This window comes from Salmo salar, chromosome 03 (assembly GCF_965601325.2).
Source record: "Salmo salar chromosome 03, fSalSal1, whole genome shotgun sequence".
NCBI classification, from domain to species: Eukaryota; Metazoa; Chordata; class Actinopteri; order Salmoniformes; family Salmonidae; genus Salmo; species Salmo salar.
This window is the reverse complement of record NC_138293.1, coordinates 35,730,215-35,757,106: the sequence shown is the minus strand read 5'-3', so window position 1 is coordinate 35,757,106 and position 26,892 is coordinate 35,730,215. Positions and strand designations below refer to the sequence as shown.

The 26,892-nt window shown below is 44.2% G+C and overlaps 1 protein-coding gene across 5 annotated transcripts in view; it reads right to left on the bottom strand.

Annotated features, from left to right (window-relative positions):
• Positions 1–372: 372 nt before the first annotated feature.
• mib1 (MIB E3 ubiquitin protein ligase 1) overlaps positions 373–26,892 on the bottom strand; it is a 103,223-nt gene continuing 76,703 nt past the window's right edge. For 2 of the 5 annotated variants that reach the window (XM_014191774.3, XM_082973460.1), the window contains 10 exons: positions 16,591–16,723; positions 15,734–15,820; positions 15,039–15,197; positions 13,709–13,890; positions 13,357–13,546; positions 12,016–12,094; positions 11,725–11,868; positions 10,244–10,324; positions 9,571–9,671; positions 373–6,258 (listed from right to left, as the gene is read on the bottom strand). In XM_014191774.3, coding sequence (XP_014047249.1) covers positions 6,118–6,258; positions 9,571–9,671; positions 10,244–10,324; positions 11,725–11,868; positions 12,016–12,094; positions 13,357–13,546; positions 13,709–13,890; positions 15,039–15,197; positions 15,734–15,820; positions 16,591–16,723 — 1,297 coding nt within the window. In that variant the 3' untranslated portion in view covers positions 373–6,117. The remainder of the gene's footprint in view (positions 6,259–9,570; positions 9,672–10,243; positions 10,325–11,724; positions 11,869–12,015; positions 12,095–13,356; positions 13,547–13,708; positions 13,891–15,038; positions 15,198–15,733; positions 15,821–16,590; positions 16,724–26,892) is intronic. The other 3 variants (XM_014191775.3, XM_014191777.3, XM_014191778.3) reach the window with 3 other exon arrangements.

Sequence of the window (26,892 nt, the reverse complement as noted above, 5' to 3'; positions counted from 1 at the left end):
TCTAGAGGAAATACTATTTTCAGAGGGTGGCAAATTGATTTCCCTTCATAATGTTCTGGCAGGACTACATGCATGTAGCCTCTCTGAGTTATGTTCAATAGGCCAATAAACTGACTGGGCATTGGATATATTGCCATCTTGTGGTATGCTCTACAACCTGCAATTCAACTATATTGTTCCTCATCCTTTAGTTTAGAAAAATATAATTCAACGTTTTGAAGTGATGGCATACTGAAACCTTCAGTAGAATGTTTTCCTGCACCAAACATTATTTTAGCCAGGTATGCCTTCGTCGTGGTGCTTACACAATAACATAAAAAGGGAACGATCACTGCAAAATCAAAGTTTACAAAAAATAGAAAGTTCAACATCTTCATTTTATGAATTTTTACTGAATATCAGGAACATACAGATATACTTGCAGTGAAGTTGCTCACCTACACCACACCAGTCAACCAACAGATTCCCATTCAGAGTGACACAGAGAAGCATCCAGGGTCAATGCTCTGCATAAGGGCATATTGACAGATCTCCCAACAGGCCAAAAAGCGTGAACCCGAACCTGCCAAGATCCCTCCAACAGTTACCCAATAGCTGTCCCTCAACCATTTGAGACCCTTCCCACAGTCCCCCCCAAGAATAAAAAATACAATTAATTCCATTCCCCACCCCCAAGAACCCCGCAATGTGCCAACAACCAAGAAAATGAACTAAAGAGAAAAAAAGACAGAAGAAAACAGCAAACACTGCAAAAAACAAAAAAACAAAGGACATCAAGGACAACTAAAATCATAACAGAAATTATTCAGACTTTTTCCAAATTTTGTAACGTTACATCCTTATTCTAAAATGGATTAAATTGTCCCCCCCCCCCCATGAATCTACACACAATACCCCATAATGACAAAGCAAAACAGGTTTATAGACATTTTTGCAAAAAAAATACAAATTAAATATCACAAGTATTCAGACCCTTTACTCAGTACTTTGTTGAAGCACCTTTGGCAGCAATTTCAGCCTTGAATCTTCTTGGGTATGATGCTACAAGCTTGGCACACCTGTATTTGGGGAGTTTCTCCCATTCATCTCTGCAGATCCTCTCAAGCTCCGCCAGGTTGGTTAGGGAGTGTCATTGCACAGCTATTTTCAGGTCTCTCCAGAGATGTTCGATCAGGTTCAAGACCGGGCTCTGGCTGGGCCACTCAAGGATATTAAGACTTTTCCCGAAGCCACTCCTATGTTGTCTTGGCTGTGTGCTTAGGGTCGTTGTCCTGTTGGAAGGTGAACCTTCGCCTCAGTCTGAGGTCCTGAGCGCTCTGGAGCAGGTTTTCATCAAGGATGTCTGTACTTTGCTCCCTCAATCCTGACTAGTCTCCCAGTCCCTGCTGCTGAAAAACATTCCCCACAGCATAATGCTGCCACCACCATGCTTCACCGTAGGGATGGTGCCATGTTTCCTCCAGACGTGACACTTGGCATTCAGGCCAAAGAGTTCAAACTTGGTTTCATCAGACCTGACCAAGGCCCTTCTCCCCCGATTGCTCAGTTAGTCCGGGCACCCAGCTCCATGAAGAGTCTTGGTGGTTCCAAACTTCTTCCATTTAAGAGTGATAGAGGCCACTGTGTTCTTGGGGACCTTCAATGCTGCAGACACTTTTTTGTACCCTTCCCCAGAGCTGTGCCTCGACACAATCCTACCGCAGAGCTCTACAGACATTCCTTCAACCTCATGGCTTGGTTTTTGCTCTGACATGCACGGTCAACTGTGGGACCTTATATAGACAGGTGTGCCTTTCCAAATCATGTCCAATAAATGTAATTTACCACAGGTGAACTCCAATCAAGTTGTAGAAACATCTCAAGGATGATCAATGGAAACAGGATGCACCGGAGCTCAATTTCAAGATCAGAGCAAAGTGTCTGAATACTTACAGAAATAAGGTATTTCTGTTTATTTGTAATACATTTAGAACATTTTCAAACAACCTGTTTTCGCTTTGTCATTATGGGGTAGTGTGTTGATTGATAAGGGACATTTAAAAAAATATATAATAATTAGAATAACACAATGTAGAAAAGGTGAAGGGGTCTGAATACTTTCCTAATGCACTGCATATATAGACCATCGGAGGGAAAAGACACCACTCACCATCTGTGTGCTGAGTAAAAAAGACCACTGTGAGGTTAAGTGGAGACAGTTGGGTGAACAGCTGGATGAATTATCCCTTTAATACATAGCTTTGCTGTTTCTGTTGTGTTACACAGTATGTTATGTTCTATGTTATGTGGCAAGCCCTAGAGGGCCTGGTCCTTGTCCTGAGCCATGGGTGTGTGATCAGCAGCAGATAGGCAAGGCAGCCAGTCTGCTGGTGGACTCCAATCATGGCTCAGACCCAGCCAGGCCCAGTCGTCCATTCAATCATCCATCACCTTGACTGACTGACTGCAGCACTGCCACCCCGTCGGGGTGCTGGAGACAGCACTATCTTCCCTGGCCTGAGGATTGGGGAGAATGGCTGTGCTGCATGGGGAGGGGAGGGCTGTTTGCTGACTGGGTCATGAGGGGTCGGGGGTCGTTATTCCCCCACCAGGCAGTTAGTTTGTCAGTTAACCCCTGCTGGGTGTGAGTGACAGGAGCCCATTAGTCCAGCCTGGGCGAGAGAGGGATGGAAACAACAGTCACACCAAGACTCGGAGGACACTGACTGTCTTTGACCCCCCCCTCCCCCCAGCAGTGGATTTAGGCATAGGCGACATGGTCAGCCGCCCAGTGCGGCATGGGATGCCCGCACAATTCTTCTTTTTTTTTATATTCCAAATGGTGACATTTGCGCAATGGGTTTTCTATCGCTCATTTACATGTCACGTCAATGATATCATGTCACCGTGTGGGACTGTGGGTCAATTACCCTTGTCGGAGTGGGCGCCCTGATTCTAGTTTGTGAGCTCGGCAGGCTACTGCCTGGAAGGTCTCCCACTCAGAAGTACGAGATGGGGAGGGGGGTGGGGGTAGGTTGACCTCAAGTCTCCCCACTGGAAGCCTGAGGTAGGGGGAGCGGGGGAATCTATCAAATAGCGCACCTCTAACTTTGAAAAAGTACTAATGCAATTAGTTGTACAATTTAGTTTGTGTGTTTCTTGTTTGAAGTGCAATATTGTAATAATCATGTTCTCTTCTTTATAAGTGTGTTATTCCATTTGTGTATTTGTGTGATATAGGATTTGTGAAATGTAGTTTTTTTTTGTTAGCAATAGTGTAATACTAATAATTCGATTCTCTTTTTATTTGTATTTATATACCCCAATGTGTTTCAATTTGTCTTTACTTCTTTTTGTATATATTGTTATATGGTTTTAAATGTTATGATTATTTATTAGTGTTAAATGAGTTAGTGCAGAATGGTGTTGTTTTTTTTTTTTTGGGGGGGTGGGGGGGGGGTTCACCCAGGGAGCCATACAAGCTAGAACCACCACTGCCCCCCAGGACTGTGCTGTGATCAGTGAGGGAGATCATAGAACCATCCCTAGTGTCTGCTGATTTACCTTAGTTTGCAGCCCTTCAGTTTTGTGTAGTCAATTATTGTTTTGTATATTGACATGATCAGCCAAATGCCTCTAAATGTTTGTAAATTTGTCAAAAACAAAGACAGTGCGACGCCAGCCTACACAGCAGGGGAAAGGCAACATGCTAATTAATTGTCCATCAAACATTTCTAAATAAACAAGTTGACACTGTCGTCCTTCAGTCAATTTACGTTCACAAGAAACACATTTTTTTTTAAAGTACCTGTGGTTAGATGTCCCAAGGTTCATTTTGAACTTTATTTCAGCTATACGTTTGTTTTTTAAAGCACTTTTAAGCAATACAGTGACCAGCTTTCATGATACATGTTGTACTGCATACATCAAACATTCATGCCAAAAAAAAAGGAAAGAGAATACTACTGAAACCTTTGTAAATCTGAACAGATATAAGTATGGAAAATAAGGTACAAAATAGGCCTTTATAACAACTGCATCAAGACAATACTACGATAAAGCAATATTAGTGCTTCAAGCTTTTAAAAATGTTAACGTGATCAGTGAAAGAAATAAAAACTTTATTTCCTAAAAAAATAACTTGTTTGCACTGGCAAACCCATTTGCGAGGGAGCTGGTCACCTTATACAGAAGTGAACTGCTTTTCCCTCCACAGAGGGATGTGCTGTATTAGTGTCAACTTTGCCAGGGGAACCATGTTCTTCTTAGCCCCAAAAAAAACACTGGTAGAAGGATACATGAAGAACCTGACAAAAATATATCCCTTTCCTTATCAATCAATCTTACTATTGACTCTGAACATGTTAGACTTGCAGAGACAAAACAAGATATAAAATAATACTTTGATAAAAATGTTTAATGGTGGATGTCTATCAAAACAAAAGACCAATTTCAACGTTGATATTGAAGCAGGATTTGTGGGAGAGGCTATCTAAATCCTATTTATGGGCAGCAATACAAAATAATTTACTCTATATTATCGTTTTGGCTTTCCATTAGATTGTACACTAGCTCAATACATTATTATATATATATATTTTTTTTTAAAGAAAATACATTTAAATAAAATATAAGGTAAAGAGCACCTTATCCCCAAACAACGTCTTTAACAGGTACATCATTTTTGGAAGCAATGGCACAGGAATAATCAAATGGTTATTAACGGTGCTTATAAGAATCATAGGATGGATGAATATCAGACAGACAATACCACCTATAGTCTCAGAACAGCTCCACAGCAACTTGTGACATACGTGTTGACATACTGTTGTACAAATGCTCAATAATGTGTGAATTCATCCATCCAGCGAGTACATGACGGACACTATTCACTTAGAGAAGGAAGTAGGCTGAATGAGACGTGTCTTGACTTGCATCTCCACTGGGTGTACAGTATTTAACCGCTGCAGCCCAAAGATGACGCAATACTAAACATGTGCTGCCTGCCTGCATTTCTCCACAGAGAGAGAGAGAGAGAGGTTGGTAAACAAGGTACAGCTGATGAGGTGTTACCTGGCGATTGGACGACCGCCGTATCACCGCGCTATCAGAGTTAAGGTGGAGGTGGACCTCCAAAGTCATGACAGAAAGAACAGCACTTTTGCTTTACGTTCAATCAGAAGTTGTTCTACCTAGAGAGCATGCTAACTAGTGCAAACCTGTCCTGTTGACTGGTATTAAACACGCCGTAGAGGAGCATGTCACAACAATAACCCTGCCTCAAATACGCACGTGTCGCAGGAGACCGGCTGAACTTTTTAAAAACGGACATTGCATTTTTACAAACATGCCATCATACTGTAATTATCATTGATTAATGTTGAGTAAGCTCCAAAAGAACGGAATAGTCAGTCAGTAGCCTCCATTATGAATACGCTTGCATAATAAACACAATTCCAATAGAACCAATGATAAATGGGCTTTAGATTTAGCAGAGGCAGTCTTCCAGGCCATTTCGCAAGGCCAAGAGTCCAACATGACAGGGCTGCGTGCCAAGGACCCCACCACAGATATCATTATAAGAGGACGAGTTTCTCTCCCGAGAGAGAGAGAGAGAGAGAAGAATTTTTGTAGAATCAATGATAAATGGGCTTTAGATTTAGCTTGAGGCAGTCCTTCAACAGAAGAAGAGTTGACTTGTATTCCGGGCCTGTACATTTCCCAAGGCCAAGAGTCCAACACGACAGGGCTGCGTGCCAAGGACCCCACCACAGATATCATGATAACAGAAATGGTAAGAGAGATAGAAAGCAAGGTGAAAGGGCATTCTGAGGAGCAAAGCACTTTTTCCTGACACAAGGGGATCAAGAGACTACAGTCTGCTACAGGCTTTTTTAACTGAGATACAACACCAAGGTTCTATTAAGACAATGTCAGCTTTTTTTTTTGTAACAAGGTTGCCACAATTGTAACGCTAAAGTCTATGTTTTGTTTTTCTGGTTGTAAGACGTCCTACGCTGGGCTGGGCTAGCAGACACAGAGGGGAGAGCAGTGAAGTTCAGATAGATGAGAGAGCAGCAGCTGGTGTGGTTGGTTGTTGATGGGGAGTATAGTAGGCCGAGACTGAAGCCTGGGACTCTAGTAGAGGAGGATGCGTCTCTCGATGGCCTTGCGGCAGATGGGGCACTCGCTCATGCGGTCGCCACACAGCTGACAGGTGCCGTGGCCACACATGAAGATCATGTTCTTCAGCCGGTCCAGGCACACCGGACACATGGTCTGGAGAGATACGCACAGCGACACTTAGTACTCATCCCAGTTCTGATATAAACATACTGTATTTGGAAAATGGTTGCTGTAAGACATGGCTACAGATGCCAAGAGAGTCTAAAGCCATGTTTAAGGGCAAGGAAAAGGTGTTTAATATCCACATGCTACAGTGCCGTCAGAAAGTATTCATAACCCTTGACTTACACATTTTGTGTTACAGCCTGAATTCAACATTTTCTCGCACCCATTGACACACAATACCGAATAACGTCAAAGTGAAAACATGTTTAGACATTTTTGCAAATTCATTGAAACAAAACGGAAATCTAATTTATACAAGGATTCACACCTGAGTCAATACATGTTAGAATCACCTTTGGCAGCGATTACAGCTGTGAGTATATCTGGGTAAGTCTAAGAGCTTTGCACACCTGGATTGCACACTATTTGCACATTCTTTTTTTTATTCTTCAAGCTCTGTCAAGTTGGTTGTTGGGCATTGCTTGACAGCCATTTTCAAGTTTTGCCATAGATTTTCAAACCGATTTAAGTCAAAACCGTAACAAGGCCACGCAGACCTTGGTAAGCAACTCCAGTGTATATTTGGTCTTGTGTATTAAGTTAGTGTCCTGCTGATAGGTGAATGTGTGTCCCAGTGTCTGTTGGAAAGCAGACTGAACCTGGCTTTTCTCTGGGATTTTTACTGTGCTTAACTCTACTCAGTCGCCACCCCCAAACAAAACCCCCCAAGTCCTTGACCCATGACAAGCATACCCATAACATGATGCAGCCACCACCATGCTTGAAAACATGAAGAGTGGTACTCAGTGATGTGCTGGATTTGCACCAAACATAACGCTTGTAAACTCAGCAAAACAAGAAACGTCCCTTTTTCAGGACCATGTCTTTCAAAGATAATTCGTAAAAATCCAAATAACTTCACAGATCTTCATTGTAAAAGGTTTAAAAACTCTTTCCCATGCTTGTTCAATGAACCATAATCAATTAATGAACATGCACCTGTGGAACGGTCATTAAGACACTAACAGCTTAGATGGCAGGCAATTAAGGTCACAGTTATGAAAACTTAGGACACTAAAGTGACCTTTCTAATGACTCTGAAAAACACCAAAAGAAAGATACCCAGGGTCTCGGCTCATCTGTGTGAACGTGCCTTAGGCATGCTGCAAGGAGGCATGAGGACTGCAGATGTGGACAGGGCAATAAATTGCCATGTCCGTACTGTGAGACACCTAAGACAGCGCTACAGGGAAACAGGACGGACAGCTGATCGTCCTCGCAGTGGCAGACCACGTGTAACAACACCTGCACAGAATTGGTACATCCGAACATCACACCTGCGGGACAGGTACAGGATGGCAACAACAACTGCCAGAGTTACACCAGGAACGCACAATCCCTCCATCAGTGCTCAGACTGTCCGCAATAGGCTGAGAGAGGCTGGACTGAGGGCTTGTAGGCCTGTTGTAAGGCAGGACCTCACCAGACATCACCGGCAACAACGTCGCAGGATGAGCAAAAAGTGCTTTTCACTGACAAGTCACGGTTTTGTCTCACCAGGGGTGATGGTCGGATTCGCGTTTATCGTTGAAGGAATGAGCATTACACTGAGGCCTGTACTCTGGAACGGGATCGAGGTGGAGGGTCCGTCATGGTCTGGGGCGGTGTGTCACAGCATCATTGGACTGAGCTTGTTGTCATTGCAGGCAATCTCAACGCTGTGCGTTACAGGGAAGACATCCTCCTCCCTCATGTGGTACCCTTCCTGCAGGCTCATCCTGACATGACCCTCCAGCATGACAATGCCACCAGCCATACTGCTCGTTCTGTGCATGATTTCCTGCAAGACAGGAATGTCAGTGTTCTGTCATGGCTAGCAAAGAGCCCGGATCTCAATCCCATTGAGCACATCTGGGACCTGTTGGATCGGAGGGTGAGGGCTAGGGCCATTCCCCCCAGAAATGTGCGGGAACTTGCAGGTGCCTTGGTGGAAGAGTGGGGTAACATCTCACAGCAAGAACTGGCAAATCTGGTGCAGTCCATGAGGAGGAGATGCACTGCTGTACTTAATGCAGCTGGTGGCCACAACAGATACTGACTGTTACTTTTGATTTTGACCCCCCCCCTTCTTTGTTCAGGGACACATTATTCCATTTCTGTTAGTCACATGTCTGTGGAACTTGTTCAGTTTATGTCTCAGTTGTTGAATCTTGTTATGTTCATACAAATTTTTGCACATGTTAAGTTTGCTGAAAATAAACGCAGTTGACAGTGAGAGGACTTTACTTTTTTTGCGGAGTTTATTTACAAAATGAAGTTGTATTTTTGCAGTTTTACGTTAGTGCCTTACTGCAAACAGGATGTATGTTTTGGATTATTTCATTATGTACAGGCATCCATTTTTTCACTCTGTCATTTAGGTTAGTACTGTGGAGTAACTACAATGTTGTTGATCCATTCTCAGTTCTCTCCTAACACAGCCATTAAACTGTTTTAAAGTCACCAACGGCCTCATGTTGAAATGCCTGAGCGGTTTCCTTCCTCTCCGGCAACTGAGTTAGGAAGGACGCCTGTATCTTTGTAGGGACTGGTGTATTGATGAACAATCCAAAGATTAATAACTTCACCATGCTCAAAGGGACATTAAATGCATTTTTATTTTTAGAAGTACCATCTACCAATAGGTGCCTTTCTTTGCGAGGCATTGGAAAACCTCCCTGGTATTTACGGTTGAATCTTTGTTTGAAATTCATTGCTCAACTGAGGGACCTTACAGATAATTGTATGTGTGGGGTACAGAGATGAGGTAGTCATAAAGAAATCATGTTAAACACTATTATTGTACACAGAGTGAGTCCATGCAACCTTATATGTGACTTGTAAAGCACATTTGTACTCCTGAACTTATTTAGGCTTGCCATAACAAAGATGTTGAATACTTAGACTCAAGACATTTCAGCATTTCATTTGTAATATTAAAAATATCCTAAAAGAAACATACTTCCCCTTTGACATTATGGGGTATTGTGTGTAGGCCAGTGACACACAATCTAAATTGAATCCATAGTAAATTCAGGCTGTAACACAACAAAACGTGGAATAAGTTCAAGGGTGTGAATACGTTCTGAAGGCATTGTAAGTGAATAGTTATTGGATGTGCCTAGCATACGCACAAAGAGGACTGTTTAACATTTGTTATTACAATGAAACCAAATCTGAACCAAGTATATAAACTCAAATGATGCATGGCGTTTAAGTAGATATCACCATGTTGTCTTTCGTACATACCACCACGCTTACCTGCTCCTTGATGTCCTGCAGTTGTTGCTGCAGCTTCTGAACGTCAGCGTTGACATTGGTGTTGTCTTTGTCTCTCTGCATGGCCGGGATATTACCGCTGGCTGTAGGAGGAAAACAAGAATAGAGCGCACACAAAGTTGAGAAAGTAACCAACAACCAACATATGCAGGCTCTCAAACTAGTGGCCCCCGAGCCGTTTCAATGCAGCCTAGAGAGACCGCAAGCGGGAGAGATTGAGAGAGAGAAGGGGAGATGCCTTTCATTCCGTTGGTGGCAATGTCAACGCAAACCTCCCTTTTATTGACATGCTGCTCTAAAGGCCGAACGAATCAAGCAATCATACAGCCCCGTTCTATGTGGGGGGCCGTTCTGGGAAGAGTTCTACACTTGAATCCAGGCCTTTTTTAACAAGCAGGGATTTCAGAGTTCGACACATGCACTTCCCCAGACAGTGTTTGGCCGAAAATGGTCCGAGGCCACGTGCTTGAGGGCACAACCTGTCTGAATGGTGGAAATCAGTGTAATTGTGGGTCGGTGCGATTCTGTGTGTGGTGTGGAGCGGTGGACGAAGGATCGCTGCAAAGGAAAAGGGGGTTTAGGCAACAGGGCCTAGGCCAGGCAGGGCAGACAGCAGAGGGGAGTTTTGAACCAGGGCAGAGGATGAGATACTTACACCAACTTAGCGCCAGATTGTTGGGCTGGAGCAGATCCTGCTGCGACCCCCCTGCCATTAGAGCTGAGTTAGAGCTACCTGCTGAGAATAACCAGTCACAGTGTTATAGCAGGAGCCCCAGATACAACTCCACAAGACAAGGCCTGAGGAGGAGCAGTCTACTCTCTATTAAAAGGCCTCGAGAGCGAGCGAGAGCGAGCGAGAGCGAGAGAGAGCGAGAGAGAGAGAGAGAGAGAGAGAGAGAGAGAGAGAGAGAGAGAGAGAGAGAGAGAGAGAGAGAGAGAGAGAGAGAGAGAGAGAGAGAGAGAGAGCAAGGAAAATGAGGTTATTAAATCAGAAATAGATGTTAGGTGGGAGGTGGGGAGGAGTCTTCGCTAGATCGAGTAAGGCAGCTGGCTGCAACCGCTTCCTTCCAAGTCGAAAAACAAAAAACACACTAAATAGTGTTATTAGGACCAGGAAAAGAGCTGTTTGGGTCAGCAGTGCCCAGCAGCTAACCTGACAACTCTTAAGTGCTCCCCATTAAACACTAACTAACACTAAGGCTAGGAGAGTCTCGTCTAGGTCGGCATCCCTCTTCAAATGTCAAGGGACATAGGGGAATGTGCATGTGCGCATCTGTGTGTGATAGACGATGTACTTTGTATTTGAAGAGATCGGTGTGTGTGAGTATGTGTGTGTTTGTGCGATACGGGAGTTTGTGGCAACACACAGAAAGATCTTTCGACAAGCGAATCTTCGGCAAATCAATATAAAAATCAGTGAACTTACAACAGTTTCCCCTTTAACTCAACATAAAATAATAAGGACAACAAAATAAAGGGAACTGCGTGTGAGGTGCAGTCATAAAGGAGGGACAATAATGTGATCGAAGAGCGTGTGCAACTTAAAGACAACACTAGGGATGGTGAACGTAACCCAAAACACACACATTAAAAAAATGACCAACATTGTACCGTCACTGCTTAGCTAACAGATTGATTTGGATGGAGAAATGGACTGATGGTGATATTGGAAGCAGTTTTACAAATATACTTCTAGGGGCCAGTTAAGGGAGAATTAATAGCCAGTTATGGAGGCCAATTTCTGTTAATCACGAGTGCATGCTGCTAAAAATGTTATAAAACTGACGTGATTGAATTACATGTTATGATTAAACAGATTCCATAAAAATTGGTCAGCCAGTTCTAGTCTGATTAAGTTGACGATCATAGATGACGCATTAAATGACCTCAACTAGGGAGGTGGTGTCCTTGTCTGGGAAAATAAACACATTCGACTAAAACACACAAAACAATGACAACGCCAACGTTTGAATAATGCGTGAGCAAGAAGGCTGTGAATCAGAAAACCAAAGCCAACACCAACAAACAGAACATGTTCATCGTGGGGGGGGTGGGACGAAGGGACGGTGAGTCATGACAAGAAAGAAAGGAGGATAAAAAGGGAATTAAAAGGGAACGTGTGGAAGATTCACTCACTAAGGTCCTCATCATCCTCATCATCATCATCATCATCAGCTGCATCATCCTCCATACCTTTCCCTCCACAACACAGGACGAAGGGCGTGCGGCGTTCCACAACAGCCCGGCATTGTACGCACTTCTTCATGAGGCTGGCACAGTCTGCAGCGAGGGAGGGAACAAACACAGACAGGGTCACAGGTCAGTAAGGCCCGCTGGAACAGGTGAAAGACTTGGGATAAAGAGACGGGGTCCCGTTCCACGGGGCAAACCGGACGCAACCTAGGCTGGTTCACTTCATGTACTTACTCTCACAAGCGCACATGTGACCGCAGGGCTCGAAGAGCACGGCAGCCTTCTTGTCGGAACACACGACACACTCCTCAATCTGTACGGAGACAACAACAAAAAAAACATCTGATGTCAATGAAAGGAAAGAGAAGAAAAAGTCATACCTCTGATTGGAGGATGTCTTTACTACCCCCAAACAGATTGAAAACATCTATCAATTGATTCTCTCATTAGTAACTTATACAGCTTGATACTTATCGAAGCGCAACAAAAGTTAGCGTAAATCATTCAGGGACAGTAAGTCTTTGGTCCACCCACACAGACAGCGTGGTGAAGAAGGCGCAGCAGCGCCTCTTCAACCTCAGGAGGCTGAAGAAATCCGGCTTGTCACCAAAAACACTCAAACTTTTACAGATGCACAATCGAGAGCATCCTGTCGGGCTGTATCACCGCCTGGTACGGCAGCTACTCCGCCCATAACCGGAAGGCTCTCCAGAGGGTAGTGAGGTCTGCACAACGCATCACCGGGTGCAAACTACCTGCCCTCCAGGACACCTACACCACCCGATGTCACAGGAAGCCCAAAAAGATCATCAAGGACAACAACAACCCGAGCCACTGCCTGTTCACCCCGCTATCATCCAGAAGACGAGGTCAGTACAGGTGCATCAAAGCTGGAACCGAGAGACTGAAAAACAGCTTCTATCTCAAGGCCATCAGACTCTTAAACAGCCATCACTAACATTGAGGGGCTGCTGCCAACATACTGACTCAACTCAAGCCACTTTAATAATGGAAAAATGTATGTAATCAATTTATCACTAGCCACTTTATATTATTTATATTAGATCATGTTTACATAACCTACATTATTCATCTCATATGTATATACTGTACGCCATACCATCTACTGCATCTTGCCATCCTGATGTAATGTATCACTAGCCACCTTAAACAATACTGCTTTATATGTTTTCATACCCTACAATACTCATCTCATATGTATATACTGTAGTCCATACCATCTATTACATCTTGCCTATGCCGTTCGGCCATCACTCATTTATATATTTTTACGTACATATTCGTATTCATTCCTTTACACTTGTGTGTACAAGCTAGTTGTTGTGGAATTGGTAGATTACTTGTTAAGATATTACTGCATGGTTGGAACTAGAAGCACAAGCATTTTGCTACACTCGCATTAACACCTGCTAACCATGTGTATGTGACAAATACATTTGATTTGATTTTGACATCAATGGGAGACAACCCAGATCCTAAGTCAGAATACCGCCCTGAAATTCTCCAATACAGACATGATCACTTTATTGAGGCTGGGTGGGTGTGCAACAGTACCTTGGTTCTGGACTGGACCTGGTCCTTGCAGATGAGACACTTCTTGACGCGGGGGGAGCAGAGAGAGCAGGTGGCGATGTGTCCGCACGGTCCGAACAGGGTGTCTCTCTTCATGTCAGAACACACCATACACTCCTCCAGGGTCTCACCGTTACTGTTCAGAGACGGGCTGCGAGAGCCCACCTGGCCACTGGAGGGGAGACACGGGGAGAGAAGAGGGCGCTTGTGAGAAAGAGGAGACCGGATACAATGGAAGATAGGGGAGACAACTACTTGGAGCGCAACAACCGTGTTACAGTGTGGTTTATAAGGTCTGGGCTGGGGGCTGGGTAAAGGAACTAGGGTTTCTTACCTGCTCTTCTCCTTGTGGCACTTGGCCAGGGCCTTACAGAGGCTGGGGTCGGGGCAGAGGTCCAGAGGGGACTGGCCCTTCTTGTTGCGGATGGTCAGGTCTGCTCCGTTAGCCGCCAGGAAGCAGGCGATGGACGCTGCACTCTTCTTCTCTGCTCCCTGGGTGCCCAGGCCCATGATCAGCTGTGGAGGACCAACGCACAGGAGTCAGTAAGGCTGTCTTTTTCTGTCTCCCTTATCCTTTCACCCATTCTCGGTCTTTGTCCCACTCCATCTCCCACTTACCACTCCTCCCAGCTCCACCAGACAGAGGAGAGGAGAGCGAAGCAGACAGTGTCTGATTAGAATGTGTGAACTAGCGTGTAGGGCTGTACAGGTTGAGGCTGGGTCAATCTCCCATAGCATCACTTTACAAGATGACAGTTGAATTAGCCACCCTAATGGCTCCATCAGTACAGATGTAAGCCACTGGTTAGAAAGAGTCAGACATGTTGAGGATAAATTACTTGGGAGACAGGGGGCTTTGAAATGGCCCAGCCAGCCGAGTGAGGAGCTGTCTCGGCATAGTAATGAGCCGAAACGGTGCTTGAAATCCCAATGAAGCATGCCCCCTTATGTATATCTCTCAATGGGACTTTCTTGTTTAACCCCCTAGATAGAGTCCATTGACGTGTCAGTGAGTCAAAAAGTCCCCATCAAAATCCGTCAGTTTAAGCTAGATATGTTTTTTTTTTTCTGCATTGGATGTGTCTCGATCCACCGCATCCGCCAGTGTCGCACTTCCGCACCTGCGGTGAAAGGCGGCAGAGCTAGAGCGTTGTCTGTCAGACCATGAGACATCCCGAAAATCGATCTTCTCACTGAAACATCTGTAGTGTCCAAACAGTTTGGCCTACAACCTATAATGACCCCTCTATGGAAAGGGGAGACTCCCACGAACGCGATGGTGTTCTCCGTTTTGCTCTACGACCCCACAAGTGTCACGGGACTCATCTTAAGGTAACCGGTACCGTTTAAAAAAAAAAAGAATTGAAGTATGAAGGTAGTTTACCAAAAAAAGTCATTAAATATGTATAAAATAAATATATTTAATTCGTTTTTTTTTAATACATCTCCTAGATTTAGAGACACTTCAAAACCTTGTTTCTTCTGATTTATATTTGGACTGTCCTTTTTGCCATTTATGAATGTATTACTCAAAAGGGGTCCTAAAATTCCGAATCAAATAGCTAAATGCTCCATTGTTTGACCATGTTAAAACAATTCCATATGTTAGCTTAGCACCCCCCCCCTTAAACTCAGAATAATTAAATAAATGCTTAATCCCGTACCGTGTTTTTGGATGGTTCCCAGGGCTCCACCTTGCTGACGTCTTGCATGTCCTGCAGCTGGCGGAGCTGGGACAGCGTGTGGTGACGCAACGCCTCGTGGAGAGGAGTGTCCCCGTCCTTGTCCTGCACGTCCAGCTTGGCTTCCGCTCGCACCAGTAGCTGGAGACAGACACACATGGTGCTAATTTATAATGAGCATTTATTCGTATAACAGTTCAGTACCCATTTTTCTTTCAAAACAATCATCATCCAAATGAGTATAGCACCATATCGTAGCAAGAGGTCCTGCACATGACTGTGGTCCTGCTGCGCCAGTCTGAAGCTGCACTAGCCAACCACTCCACAAGATGGCGACGTAACAGCTTTACCCAGACAGGAGCCACATTACTCCACTCTCACGTTCCCTCCCAGAAAGCTTTCTCCTTTCTTTGGCACTACGTCAGCTTGGACCTAGCGGGCTAATTCTACTGCAGGAGATCCTCCATTTTAAATGAAACGTGGGTTACTGTCTTTGATGTTCTCAACAGCCTTTAGTGCACCGTCAGGGGGACAGATAGCGAGATAACTACAGATAGCATCTTCAATTAGTGGTAGGAGAGAGGGAGCGAGGAGAGGAGCAAGGGAGTAAGGAGAGTAGCGAGGGAGCAAGGAAAGTAGAAAAGAGGGGGGGGGGGAGGGAGGGAGGAGAGACTGACCCTGACTATCTGTGTGTGCTGTCTCTCCACAGCCAGGTGCAGGGCCGTCTGTTGGTTTACATTCTGGATGTCCAGGCTGGCACTGCCCTGAGAGGAGGAAACAGAAGGAACACACAGAGACGGGGAGAGAGAGAGAGAGAGAGAGAGCTATCGTTCAAATATTCCTGTATAAAACGCCCCAGTATAACATGCACACACTGGTTCTGCAGTGTACCTCCTAATGTATACTACAGTACATTGGTGCATGACTGCATGGTTTAAGCTCGGGCTGAACAATATATTGAATTCATTCGAATTCATACACATTTCTATAAAAGGAATTGGCGACTAGTTCTCATTCTGAGAAACAAGCATCATCTTATCCAGGTAGGCGACTTGATTTCAACATCTAAAAGTGGACAGGCTAGCATGTTGTTCAAACAGATGGAGATGGACAGGAGGGTGTGTTCATAACAGTTCAACTGTTCTACCTTGTTAGCAAGCAAATTGATCCAAGTTGGCTAGACTTCACATATAAAAGATTAGCCGGTTACTCACTAGCACGTGGGCTTGTGCTTCAGGGGTTGTTTGAGACATTTTCTATAATGCCTGCGACAAGAAGTTGGTCATTTCTTAGTGGGGATGTGCATTGTACATGGTTCTGGTTCAATTTGTTACCAAAAGGGCATTTTCATAGCCAGATCAGTGACTGTTGAAAAAAGCAGGTTCAACTATTTTGATAGAAAAAAAAAAAAAAAAGATGCTCTTATGGTTGTGGAAGGCTTATATTTGGCCTAGGTAGAAATTTCACAAGCCCAGAATTCATTCGGCTATTCCAGACTGTTTGAAATGCAGTGGTGTGTTAGTGTGTCCCCTACCTGGTGAACCAGCAGCTCGGCCACCTCCACGTGGTTGTTGAGTGCGGCCAGATGCAGGGCGGTGTAACCATCGTCCTTCTTCTCGTCTACGATCCAGGGCCGCGGCAGCTTGGACAGCAACACACGCATGGCACTGCAACGAGAGAGAGAGCGAGAGAGAGAGAGCGAGAGAGAGAGAGAGAGAGAGAGAGAGAGAGAGAGAGAGAGAGAGAGAGAGAGAGAGAGAGAAACCGAGAGGGAGGGAGAGAGAGGGATGAGCAGGAAGATGACGGTTTGGTGCATGACAACAGAATCCTAGGAAGGAAGGAAGGTCATGAGGGCGCAATCAATTGATCATTGCTGAATGACTAGGGATGAGTCCCAAATGGTGCACTGCCTTTGACTAGATTCCTACCGGCCCTATGGGATAGGACAGTGATGGTCCAGTCACGTGGCCAGGATACATTTTGGAAATATGTTAACATTCCTCAACGTATCTATAGATTCGATTCTTTATCTCAAAGTCCAATACGCCGCTTGAAAGGCATCACTCCACTGAGGACCAACACACACTACAGAGAAAGGTGCTGAAACATACAGTAGTGCACCCAAAACAATATTTTTTTTAAACACACACACACACACACCAGTTAGATTTCTTTCAACAGTACATTCCTTCTTACATGGAAACTACTAGAATGCTAAGGATGGGCTTGGCTAGTGGCACAACATTTACATTTACATTTAAGTAATTTAGCAGACGCTCTTATCCAGAGCGACTTACAAATTGGTGCATTCACCTTATGATATCCACAGCTTCTACTTAGGCTAACCTTTGAGGAGTTCTGTACAAGTGCCTGAGGGAATTTGAGAAACCCACGTCCTCAAGTCAAACCCAGTTGAAAGAAGAGAGAAAGTCTTTCCCTGGTGAAGCAGCACAAAAGCCCCCGTTATTGAGAGGAAAACTGGTCATTACACCACAGTTAGCTGCTTTCAGTCAGCTCTCCTTATGGGGGGGTGAGAGAGAATCTATTGTTTAAACAGGGTTGTTAAAGAGGGGTGCGTTGCGAGGCAGCAGCGAGTGGTTATGCTCCTGTTTGAAGGTCATTTGGAGGTTACATGCCTTATAGAGAGATGGCTGCTGCATGGGGAAACGACATGACAAGGCGGCAAGTAGTAGTGTGTCTGGACTGGAATAAGGCCTATTGACATTCTGCAGAGCACTTGGAAAAGAGAGCCAACTATGCAATGACGCCACACCAAAACAGAAACGGGATAGAACATTGGACTGGGGAGAGCAACATCACAATGGAAAACTGGCCTATATGGGCAGACCCTATTTGAACGTGGGAGAGAGGCGGAGCGGTTGAAGGACAGAGGCAGGCATGCGACAAACCCCCTGCTGAGCAGACTGGGTCTTCCATCAAACCTCCTCAGCTAGCTAACACACATCCAATTCTCTCTATCCATCGCTCCATCCCCTCTTGCCCTGCCCAGCCCAGGGTAAGCAGCCTGGGCTAGAAGTGACCAGCCCACAGACCAGTCAAGTGGCTCTCATCCCGACACACACTGCATGTAGTGAGGCAATATCGTAACCTTCCTAATACAGTCAACCAGGCCAATAGTCAAAGACTAAACCTGGCTATATCTACTGACTTTGTGGGGAAACTTGTCACCTTGGCCAGCCCTGGCCATGGAACGGCGTAGGTTGCATCTTTGAACTGCGAAAAAAAAAAAAAAAAACACAGCCAAGTTCAAAAAGGGTTTTGACACGGCTGAAAAGTCCTGGCAAGGCATGTACTAGAGAACCAGCGGGAAAAGGAAGAGGAAGCGCAGTAGTTGCTAGGTAGATATTAGGTCCTTATACACGTGTAGCAGTGAAACAAAAAGAACGATAGAGCAAGAAAGAAAGTAGAGACGCAGGCACATGCTGGGAGTAGAGTAGGCTTTGGGGCTCGGAGCTCTCTGGAGTACCGGTTAGCTGCAGGGTAGATTCTGCTAAACCCACACTCTCTCTCTTTCTTTAGAGTAATAAATAGCATCAGCATAGTAACCCTCCAAGCTGCAGCAGAAGTTCAGTATATTTCTGTACAGAGCAGAGCTGGCTGCTGTATTACTGCAGTGCTGCAGAATACCCTGATCCCCAGTCTCTCTCTCTGTCTCCGCACAGCGTCTGTCTTAAGCACACCTGCATTGCTTGCAGCCATCTTAAAATGCTTAATGCAGGAGAGCGTGGCTTAAACGTGTTGCCAACCAGCCGCAGCTCTACTGCTACCAGTTTTCTAAACAGTCAAGATGTGTCACTGTGAAATAGCGCAGTAGTTCGTAAGATATAAGATATAATGATCACATGGGACACTTTCAAGAAATGTCCCTCAAGAATATTTAAACAATTGTATAAACTAATAAATATTTGACAGCTGTATTCCTCTTCTCTATTCTACAGGACTAAAACACTGTTGAGTTGAGAGAGAAGATAATGTTCTCACCCCAAGAACTGTCTACAGCGTGACATTGAGAGTCAACCGTTCTGAATTGCACTCTCCTTGACTACAAGAGTTTTCATGAGACCCACAGGCAACCATCCCATGCAAAAGCTTTTGTTCTCTGGTCCTTGCTATCTGGTATCCTTGGGATGTCCTTACCCCCATTGAAGATGAAAGGTAAAATGGTTAACGTGGCAATATGTAACTTTTTTGGGCAACCCGACCAAATTCACATAGAAATGTGAGTTATAGATCCGTCATGCTCATTGAAAGCAAGTCAAAAAAAGTGGTAGATCTGTTCTATGTGCACTATTTCTATGCTTCCCGTCAAATTTTGTTTTTGCGTCTTTTACTTTCAGTTTTGTATACCTGCTTCAAACAACTTAAAATAAAATATATTTGGCTATTGAAAAGATATTTCACAGCAGTTTAGACAGTACAATGATTCTCTACACTATACATTGTTTTGTCAAACTTCGATTAGCAGATACCCATAGACTTGCAGTCATTGCGCTAAAGCTAGCTAGCATTGGCTCGCAAAACTATCTCTAACTTCCTTCATACTGGACACAGAGACATAAGAATGGTAACCATGAGCTCATCTGACTCTGGGGAAGTAGATAAAGGGCCTCATTGCAAAATAGCCTATTTTGACTTTGTGTCTGGAAACTAGTGACAACCGGAAAATGACGCAATTATTCCAAAACTGGAGCTCATTTTTGGAACACATATTTAAGGTTTTGTCACGCAAATGCCCATGTAAAAATGGAAAAGGAAAAGCAAATGAACATAGTCTTCAAGAGTCAGTCAGAACTACAGACGTTTTCGTGAGAAGGCCGATTTTCGTAACGTCTCATAAACACTGCTGTAGCTCGGCCACCTTTCAACGCAGATGCGGAAGGCCGACAGAGGCAGATGGGGTGGATTGAGACGCAGCCAGTGCAACAAAAAAACATCACTAGCTTAAATTAACAGATTTTGATACCCATTTGTTTTATGTTACTTAGATTGAAGCACGGGTGTGTCAACAGAGTTAAGGATTAAGGTAAGCCTAAGGTTACAGTAAGGATAAGGGTTAAGCTTAGGTTTTAGGGTAGGGACATCCCAAGGATCCCTGATAGCACTAACCTTAGTTCTCCCCCCTCAGGAATGGTCGAATAAATCTCCTCAACAGACAACTTAACCAATGACAGCCCACCTTGCCTCCCCAGTCCCAGGTCCCCCACCAAAGTGATTAGGGCCTGGCAGCAGACTAGTGGCCTCTGGTGTTTTCTAGGTGGTACTGCGGCACTGTGCTGCACTGGTCAATTAGTGCTGGTTGGGGTGGAGAGAGACAGAAAGGAGAGTCTCTCCAGTAACGAAGAAGCTTGACCATAGAGATGGATAGAAGTCGCACTTGCACACTGCATGGACAGCGCCATCGAGGACTTTTACATTAGCTATCATGGCAAAGATAGAGCTGGAAAGAGAGAGTACCTATGAGGCTGAATAGATTGACAGACTCCCTGCCACGCTGGGTGAAATGGGCAGACATTAATATTAATGCACCTTCCACGCTGCCTGGCTGGCACTGCTGCAATGCAGTTAGCTATTTGCCGAAGAGGCAAGAAAAAAAAGGGGGGGAGGATGGATGAAGAAAGAACATACTAAATATCTCAAACTAAAAGCATAATTTTTGGGACAAATCGCTCGCTCAATGCTAAACCTTGTTTAGATCTATTACTAAATAATGTGAGCATTTAGCAAGTTAAGGAGACTAAACTGCTGGGTGTAACCTTAGATAGCAAGCTTTCATGGTCAAAACAGACTCAAATGGTTGCTAAATGGGAAGAGGTCTGTCCATGATACGGCGTTGCTCTGCCTTCTTCACATCAATGCACAAAATGCATAGTATTAAATAGAGCGATGACTACATATAACTTATCTACCCCAGGTAACTCAAGCCAGCAATAAATACAGTTTCAAAAAACAGATTAAAAAGTTAGAATTTATATATTTTTTTAAATACAACATTTACATAAGTATTCAGACCATTTACTCAGTACCTTGTTGAAGCACCTATGGCAGTGATTACAGCCTTGAGTCTTCTTGGGTATGACGCTACAAGCTTGTCACATCTGTATTTGGGGAGTTTCTCCCATTCTTCTCTGCAGATCCTCTCAAGCTTTGTCAGGTTGGATGGGGAGTGTCGCTGCACAGCTATTTTCAGGTCTCTCCAGAGATGTTCGAGCTTGACTGAGTCACAAGGACATTCAGAGACTTGTCCCGAAGGAAAACCTTTGCCACAGTCTGAAGTCCTGAACGCTCTGGAGCAGGTTTGCATCAAGGATCTCTCTGTACTTTGCTCTGTTCATCTTTCCCTCGATCCTGACTAGTCTCCTAGTCCCTGCCGCTAAAAAACATACCCACAGTTTTCTGCTGCTACCACCATACTTCACCGTAGGGATGGTGCCAGGTTTCCGCCAGATGTGACACTTGGCATTCAGGCCAAAGAGTTCAGTCTAGGTTTCATCAGACCAGAGAATCTTGTTTCTGAGAGTCTTTAGGTGCCTTTTGGCAAACTCCAAGCGGGCTTTCATGTGCCTTTTACTGAGGAGTGGCTTCCGTCTGGCCACTCTACCATAAAGGCCTGACTGGTGGAGTGCTGCAGAGATGGTTGTACTTCAGAAAGGTTCTCCCATCTCCACAGAGGAATTCTGGAGTTCTGTCAGAGTGACCATTGGGTTCTTGGTCACCTCACTGACCAAGGTCCTTCTCCCCTGATTGCTCAGTTTGGCCGGGCAGCCAGCTCTAGGAAGAGTCTTGGTGATACCAAACTTCTTCCATTTAAGAATGATGGAAGCCACTGTGTTCTTGGGGACCTTCAATGCTACAGAAATGTTTTGGTACCCTTCCCTAGATCTGTGCCTCGACACAATCCTGTCTCGGAGCTGTACGGACAACTCCTTCGACCTCATGGCTTGGTTTTTGCTCTGACATGCACTGTCAACTTTGGGACCTAAAATAGACAGGTGTGTGCCTTTCCAAATCATGTCCAATCAATTGATCTTACCACAGGTGGACTCCAATCAAGTTGTAGAAACATCAAGGATGATCAATGGAAACATGATGCACCTGAGCTAAATTTTGAGTCTCACAGCAAAAGGTCTGAATACTTATGTAAATTAGTTATTTCTGTTTTTGTATTTGTAAAAACAATTGCTAAAATATTGAAAAACTGTTTTCACTTTGTCATTATGGGGTATTGTGTGTAGATTATTTTAATACATTTTAGAATAAGGCTGTAACGTAACAAAATATTTAAAAAGTCAAGGGGTCTGAATACTTTCCGAATGCATTGTATATCTTGTATTGTAATTTGCACTGTACTACGTATTAGACAGATAATCTTTGTATGTACTGATATGTAGGCCGTGTGTGACGTTTTAAATTGATGTATTTCAGTCCTTGATTCATAATCTTCTGTACTATGTATTATGTTATGTTTCATGTAGACCCCCAGGAAGAGTAGATGATGCTTTTGCAGCAGCTAATGTGGATCCTAATACTTAATGTTTTATCTTGGCGGTGTGTGAGTGGGTTTCCACTGTGAGAAAGGGGGTATGTTGGAAAGAGGGGGAGATAGAGGGGGAGAGAGCGCATTGGAGATGGGAGGCAGTGGCTGTGGACCTCTAGTAGTAGCAGGGCATATAGACTTGACCAGGGCGTTAACACCAAGGAGGCTTGGAGAGAGATTCTAGAGCACATGGAGGGAGGGAGGGATGGAGGCTAAGTGATAAAGGATGATGGAGACTCAAGCTGGAGAAATAAAAAGGCGAGCTCCTTTTGTTAGGATCAGCTTGCAGGCAGCAAGAGAGAAAGTGCCTCAATGCAGAAGGGCACAGCAGAGAAAGGAGAACAGGGGGAGAGAGAGATATGGAAAGAGGGAGAAAGGGACCAATACAGATGGGGAGAGAGATGGATAGAGAAAGAGACAGAAGAAGAGAGCAGAAGTGAAGGCGTGATGGAACTGGGTCACGCAGCGGGAGATCTCAGAAGTCCCTCAGGAGCACTCTACCAGGGCCTGTTGTCTTGGGCTGCAATTTGTCATTGACTGGGAGCCTGTATAGCGAGGGTGTGTGTTGTGCATGGGTGGGTGGAATGGTCGACAGGGCCATTCTGCTACCCTTGCCTAGCTGACAGCCATCTGTGTGGTGGTCAGTACCTGGTACCCACAATGCAACAGGAGGTGAGGGGGAAAATAACTAATAGGACAGAGCTAATATGTGTTCTCCATAATATGTTTCGCTGAATTTTTTTTAAATCCAGCCTTAACATATTTGGTGTTGTCAATATTTTGGAAAGTTAACAGATAATGCAATGTTTTCATCACGCAGGTATTTCATTGCATCAATATGGCTAGATGGAAACCTGTCTACTGCCAACTCCTTAAGGAATTTCATGCCAAACAAATTGAAACAGACTGGCATTCAGGCTACCATCCTCTAGCCGGTGCCCTCTCTCTGGTGTGAGTCTGGGGAGTGACAGTCTTCTGTGAGAGCTAGGCTAGATGATGTAAATATATGATGATGTAGCCTAAATAAGTAAATAGAACCTCACCAGGTTGGTTTTGGCTATCAAAAGGGGGATGGATGCCCACTGACCCAGTCCCACCGTTGAGATGGACTCCACCCTCTAGTCTCTCTCAATGTAGACTGAAAGGCTAAATAAACCAGTGCAGGCCAAAGCATCACAGAGGAACCAGGCTCAGGCTCCAGAAAAAAAGCCTTTGATTAGGCTGGCGTGGCTGGAATAATTCTCCCTGCAAAGTGACCTTCGCTGTCTACCTGTCGTAGGCCCTGCGTGTGTGTGCTAATGTTAACCACTATTTATTTGCATATACTGGGATGGGAAGAAAGTTAATTGACTTGTGCATTTCTATGCTTTGGTTTGGCTTGAATTGCTAAGCAATATAATGCATTTTGTGGTGACAAATTTAACAAAAAAAAATAAAAAATTACTGGTGCATTTTTTAAAGCAACCGACCCAGATGGGGTTTTGTCCATCTCTGAAGTAGGCATGATAATGCTTCGTTTTTTTAAATGATCCTTAAATCACTTTGCATTGTGGAACATTCTGATTCACAGCGATTTAAGAAGACAGAGGTAGACAGTGAGGGGGACCTGAATGGCACATTAAATGTCCCATTGGTTCTATATGACCCAATTACTTTCCCACAATGCTCATCTGCCCCTTGCACTTCATTCCCTTCAGCACCTTAAAAAAGCCTCACTCATCTCTGCACCAGCCATAACACACGTCCTGCCATAATACTCATAATCTACGTCCTGCCATAACACACGTCCTGCCATAATACTCATAATCTACGTCCTGCCATAACACACGTCCTGCCATAATACTCATAATCTACATCCTACCATAACACACGTCCTGCCATAATACTCATAATCTACATCCTACCATAACACACGTCCTGCCATAATACTCATAATCTACATCCTACCATAACACACGTCCTGTCCTAATACTCATAATCTACGTCCTGCCATAACACACGTCCTGCCCTAATACTCATAATCTACGTCCTGCCATAACACACGTCCTGCCCTAATACTCATAATCTACGTCCTGCCATAATACTCACAACACACGTCCTCTAGCGGGTGAATGGATCCAGAAAAATGAAAAGGGGAAATACAAGGGTGTGTACGTAGATCAAATGACATTTTATTTGTCACATACATGTGTTTAGCAGATGTTATTGCAGGCGTAGCGAAATGCAGTAATATCTAACAGTAATATCTAACAATTTCCCAACAATACACACAAATCTAAAGAAAAGGAATTAAGAATATATAAATATTTGGCCTAGCAATGACAACCCAACAACGTTCCACGGCACATGGACTAATGGACAAAATAGCTGGTAAACTATTACAGAACATGCTTTCACTTCTCCGACCCTGCCTAGTGAGACAGCTGCAATTTCTTTCACTACAATCCTTACCCTCATGATTGATTGATTTCCTAACCATTTTTTCACCGCAACTACCATGACTCTGACCATCAAAAATGGCACAAACAACACACAGTATAACATAAAAACTATACTTGCCCCTGGGGATTTTTCATGCTGTTTCACACAGAGGTTAAGAAGCCATGCTTAGAGGGAGGGATTGACCGGGGGTTTGCAGAGCAGAACAGTGGTGGAGAATTAAGCTACTCGAAGCGAGGGCCTTCGATCGACGGCCAGTCAGGCAGCCTCCTGCCTGTCAAAATATGGTTGACGGTCTGAGAGGCACGAAGGATCTACAGTATGCTCGTAAATCTACCACTCTAAATCACTGGCTGCCTCAGCCACACACACACCCGTTTACACTCCGACGGATGGCTGAGTTCACTCTGTAGTAGATGAGCTGCAAGGGTACCAGCCACACTAGAATATAATAAACCAACACCTTTAAACCATTAACAAAAGGAGGAACAACCCGTTACCAGATTCTGTACATAAGTAAAGTGCAGTAATTGCAGAAGATCCAAACAGATTAAGATGCTGCTGCAGTGTTGCAGGGATGGATGGGAGTTCTGTGGTGAATTCTAACTTCTCACCCTCTTCCCTACTACAAATTACTTCGGGGATTTAAGATACACGGGCAGAAAGGAGTCCATATAGCTAATTAAAATGTATCCATTGTTTGCAGAGGAAAAATTGGGAGTAAAACGCTTTGTATCCGCTACCCCCCCCACCCCCGAAGCACTGAAACAACGGGGCCATATGCCCCAGTGCAATACAGAGGACATGTATAATGTGGCTCACGAGGGAGCTGGGCTGTTTAAATGTACATTGTCGTACAGATAAGAACGAGCCCATATAAACATGAATAAATTCCAACTGCAGTCCACCAGATCCGTGGGGGTGCATAGATAAAGAGTACCATACAGTTCTCAAGTTCTTGCTTTTCATGCCCAAGCTACAGGCTAAATAATGGACTTTTGATAACTTCTGTATGGTTTTCCTTATTCGCGATTCCTTATTCAATGGTGTTGTGCAGGGGTGTGAAACTAATTTTGCCCCAGGTTGCCGTATTTGGTATAATCCTCCATCCATCATTTTTGGAATTTTCAATATTTCATGTCTGTCTAGCTAGCTGAACAGTCAAAAAACAGTATAAATGAAAGTAAATAATTTCTACACAGTTTCGATTTCGTTAGTCTGTCCTGCCCCCCCCCCCCGGGAATACACAAACCCACTGCAGGATGGATTGGACCCCCTCGCTTATTTTATGAATATATACAGTTGAAGTCGGAAGTTTACATACACCTAAACCGGTGTGGTACATTGGGTTCATGTGCACTAGACCCCGTTATGAAGCTTTGTGCAGTCATAATTTGGATTCATTACATCTACAATAATCATGAATGAAACACAAATTATAACATAGTCAACAGTGTCCAAAGGTGTCCTCCACAACACCACAAGCCGAAACACTATCATTGACTATAAAGAACTATCAAATTGGGCCCGAATAGAAATTACGACAGCCGTTCCAATACATCAAATGAATATAAGCGTTTGTTTTTAAATGGAGTGAGAAAATATTCATAGACCCCTGTCAGCCGTGTAGTAAGGAGTATATCACCTTCATATCCTATATTTATCACCTGCATTGCTGAAGCACTTAAAGGGAAACACAAATAAATCCTGCTCTTTCTAGGTTTGGCAAAGAAGAGCAGGGCACAGTATACACACAGAGTACCACTGCTTCATATACAGTACAGTGTTTTTTCTTGATCAAAATGGGACTGGACGGTGGGCGTGGCAATGTGTGCAGTCAGC